Source organism: Armigeres subalbatus, unplaced genomic scaffold, assembly GCF_024139115.2.
Source record: "Armigeres subalbatus isolate Guangzhou_Male unplaced genomic scaffold, GZ_Asu_2 Contig1917, whole genome shotgun sequence".
In the NCBI taxonomy this organism is placed as follows: domain Eukaryota; kingdom Metazoa; phylum Arthropoda; class Insecta; order Diptera; family Culicidae; genus Armigeres; species Armigeres subalbatus.
In genome coordinates, this window is record NW_026942747.1 from 58066 (window position 1) to 62482 (window position 4417).

The 4417-nt window shown below is 38.4% G+C and overlaps 1 protein-coding gene across 1 annotated transcript; it reads right to left on the reverse strand.

The window, feature by feature from the left end:
* Positions 1–769: 769 nt before the first annotated feature.
* On the reverse strand, positions 770–3579 carry LOC134203526 (uncharacterized). Its single transcript, XM_062678384.1, has 6 exons — positions 2929–3579; positions 2356–2505; positions 2247–2291; positions 2110–2183; positions 1552–1954; positions 770–785 (listed from the first exon to the last, which is right to left on the reverse strand). Exons 1-6 carry the CDS (start codon positions 3468–3470, stop codon positions 770–772), a joined length of 1230 nt encoding a protein of 409 aa, XP_062534368.1. The 5' UTR covers positions 3471–3579.
* Positions 3580–4417: the final 838 nt, after the last annotated feature.

Here is a 4417-nt window from a genome sequence, read left to right on the forward strand (position 1 = left end):
GTAGAAATACTAGAATAAGGGATCGGCGAAGACGCCATCTTGTTTCCAATCGAACTGTAAAAAGCGGTTCCATTTCGACTTGTTTACTTTTTGCATCCATAAGAAGCAAGTAAAAAGTTCAAGTGCTGCCAGTAATTTTTTCACGATTTCATGCATTTTCATACGTTGCCATTTCGACAGTTTTTCACTCCGCCGGTCTCTGGTTATAGGGTTGCTACTATCAAGCACTTATGCAAATTCATTTATCCAACTCGGTATTTGGATATTTTTATGTTTGGTCCCCAGAGAAGCAAATCCTATTCGAAGTCAGTAAGAATACGGAATTCTGGAACGAATGCGTTGAAATATCTAAAGACTTCTTTAAAGAAGTAATTCTCCCAGAGCTGCTATATAGATCATATACAGATCCATCGTCATAATTCATTGATGTTAAGTACCGCTCCCGAATTTCTCGATCTTTTTTATTCATTTCATACTTATATAATAAAATTTCCAATTTGTAGTAAAAAACAAAACAGAGTCTTTATTCGACAATCAAACAGGTGAGAATAGAACAACGCAACAGCACAGAGAAACAGAAGTCTCACAAACAACAATGAACAAAAATGCATTAAAAACCTTTATGAGTGACACATCTGTTTCTCTGTGGCTACAGATTAGTATTTAGTCACATTATTATAATAAAATCGTTTTCCATCAAGACACCACGCTGGGACACAGGTTCACTATGGCTGCGCCTATTTTAATAATTTGATCCAGCACAAGCATATCACCGTTCCATCTTTCTAAAAGTGTAATTGGGATCAGGCTTGATAGAATCATGCATTTTTGTCGCATTGACCCTATTAAGCGCTCGACATGAATTCTCAGCGCCGCCAATTCTCTTGATTGGCACGCGTCCAGTGGTTCCAACTGCTTATTCGCTTTTTTGAAAGCTGGAATGTTCAGTACAGCTTTCTTTTGTGAGAGCATATCGGCGATTAAGAAACCTCGGTCGGCCAGAACAAAATCGCCCTCCTCAATCATGTCCAAGAAACCGCTTAACCGAACCACTTGCTGATCAGAAGTACGACCACCAAAAGCTTCTGAAACAAAAGCTATAGTACCAGCAGGAGTAATTCCTGCAAGTATTTTGACCGTTTTGTGATGTTTATAGAAGCTGTATACATTGGCATTAGTGACCATTTCTTCTGATTTCGGAGACTCGATTGGAATCTCGAAACAATCAATAATAATCGTAACGCGATCGCCATACTTTTTTCTGAATGATTCCGGCATATGCTTCTTTATGACGTCTCTTGATGGCCATCTAACAAGCCCTGCCATGAAAGGATATAGGGGAACTGTTCCATTTTCCATCTCACTGAACATATATTCATCTCATCGCGAAACAAAGAAAGACGGCACCAATTTCGTCGCTTCTTTTTGCTAACTTGCGTGCTCACTGCTGAAAAAATCACAAAAATAATAAATAAACCAAATACCTTTTCATTGCTTTGTTTTTCGTGAGACCAATATCGGAGCTATGAGATGAAGTCTAGGAGCAGTAACCCTGCATAGTGGATAATCTGAAATACTTTATCAGCAACTGTGCTATGGTGCATGTCATATATCAGTGAGAGCGTATAGAATGGTTCGTTTAATCGAATTTTTCTGAACGCCAGAATAAACATTTTTTCACGGTATGTCTCTTCATAAAATGGCAAGTCGTTTTTAACAGCCTCATACAACTGACGGAGTACAATACCGGAACTGATACCAGTAACATATTTACACTTTTTATCATCGGTTTCCAGTGATGTGATTGTATACCTTGTTGATAATTCAGCGGTATGCAATTTTGTTCGAAGCTGTTGGATAGTTTGCTGATGTTTTCGATTTTCCTCCAAAATCTTATTATGGGTCTTTTTCAGTTTCGCAGAATAACGAAGCCATTTTTCGTTAGTTTGTACCCCAATACAATTTTTGGAAATAGTGTCACCAGTACTTGTACATTGAAGATGTGTGCTAGTCCCAAGCAAACATCTGTTGGTTCCCTGTACAAGAACAGCTGATCTGGTCATAATGGAGTAGCAACTACGAGCAGTCAATCAAGCTCAAGCTCAAGCTCAATACAATTTTTGGAAATAGTGATATTCTCACCATCGCATACGCGCTCCTGTGACTTAACAGCAGACACATGACTGAAAATAACAATATTATTGAGAGCGTCCAATTATTAGCTTTATCTCATTTCATTATATTACTTCGTATATGCTGGGACATCCTGTGAAACCAATTCAAAATGTTGGCTGAAAGTTTAATAGAACAGTGATCAAGAGTGAATTCAGTGAAATAATCTCGTTTGGAAATTACCCGGGGAACGATGTATACATGTCTGAAAAGCCATCTGAGATTCCGTCTGTGCAATTATCTTGTAAGGAAACTTGTTCAGGGTCATATTCAATCATTGCAGCACTTGCAAACTTCACTCGACTTGGACTCATGGCATCATACAACGGTAAACTAAAATAGAAGACCATATTATATCAAAGAAAACAAAGTATATGTTACACATTTAAAAATTGGATTTAGAAATAGATTGCGGTCGGTAATCACACAGTTTTGTCACTACTTATTACATGGCATAACTGCCGTCATACCCATATTTGTCTTATGTTTGTTGGGATTCCTATGTACATGGGACAAATATGCGTATAACGGCAGATAACGTGGCATCTACAACTTGTAGTTGCATATCTGTCCTATCATTACTGGGTTTTCTATTCATATGGGACAGATATGCGATAACAGGCAGTCTCTCGCTTGTCTAAAAATCAATTCCAGGGTATAAGGCGATGTTACGTGTTGGTATATCGGATAGGGAACTTGCATAAGATATAAAACTATAACACGATTTTTTTTATTTAAAAGAAACGTTGACTTTACCTTAACATGCTCACATCCGTTTCACAATTGACTGGCTCTTTGGATGGCATTTCACTTATGCTTGGAATCAGCTCAGCATCGTAAATGTCCATCATTACGTGTTCGTCACTTGGCGAGATTCTCCGCAAAACTTGTTGAGAAGACATACCGGATATACTCGTAGTGTGAACGGGTATTGGCACCAGGATTGGGTGCGTGATATTCACAGTGTTACATTGTGCAGCAAGGCTATGCTGAGCATTGTCATCTTTCGCTATTCCTTTTTCTACGATTTCTCTGGTCAATGCGGGTACTCCCTGAGCAGGTAACATAGGAAAATCTGATTGCAGATGCAAACTTCGTACGTCTTGTCCATTATCAGTTTGAATCAAATTTTTCTGTATTTCGAGTTGTTGAACAAATCCAAATGACTTTACCAAACACTCTGTTTCTAGTGGCAAAGAATTCTCGAGTAGCAGAAGTGATGGTACCCAATCAACATGTCCTGTATCGTATGGCTCGGAAGGTTTACCTCCCAAAAAATGGTCACTGCAAATTCGCATGAAATTCGCCACCGTTCCGATTCCGCAGGCTGCTTTCCATCGCTCGAGCCGCTCCAATAGAATCTGTTTCTTTTCCGGCGTACAGCTGCTGCGCACAGCAGGAAAACAGAAAAAACCATTTTAGTTTTTCAGACCGAAACCCGAAACCGCAACTGAATTTTTATTTATGTCGAATTCGTTTTTAAAAAGTTCCAACCTAAGTGCTGTCAAAGTGTTTTTTTCATCGCTCAGGTTGGAACTAGGTTCGCACTAGTTCCAACCCCAAAGCTGTCGGGTTCGCACTGTGTTGTTTCACGGTTTCGCACCGTGTTCACCAATACAACTGTACTACAACTGTCAAAACCACGTGGGTGGGTGGGACTGGGCGGAATAAACAAGCAGAAGGGAGAAACGAAACTGTCTGTCTATTAAAATAAAATGCGCGTTGAAAATCTTTTTTTTTCGGGAATTTTGTGATTTTTGTTATTGTAGTTTAAAATGAAAATAATCCGGTACTGTTGTCTAGATTCAGTTTTAAAAATAATTGTTAGAGAAGTTATGTATTCTTAAGTTCATTCATTCAGGTTTTCCTCACAGATGCTATCCTAAATTAGGTCGGTGGATGGAATTGTATAGTTTGGGAATTCCTCTTGAAATTCGTTCACAAAATCCGCTAAGAGTTGTCAGAAAAATATATTTGTGGAATACCGAATAGAATTATATCTTACGCAGAATTTTTTTTGAAATTCTTCCAAAAACTCTTTCGTGCGTTTCAGAATTTTCTTCGGGAATTCTGCCAGAAATTACTTCATAAATTCTTTCAGTAATTCTTTCTTGAATTTTTGGCGATATCTTTCAGGCATTCCTCCATATTTTTTCCAAGGGATCCTTTCGAGATGAATTCCTTTGAATACTATTCCAGGATTTTCTCTGGAAGTTGCTCCAGGAATTAATTTGGAAATTCCTAC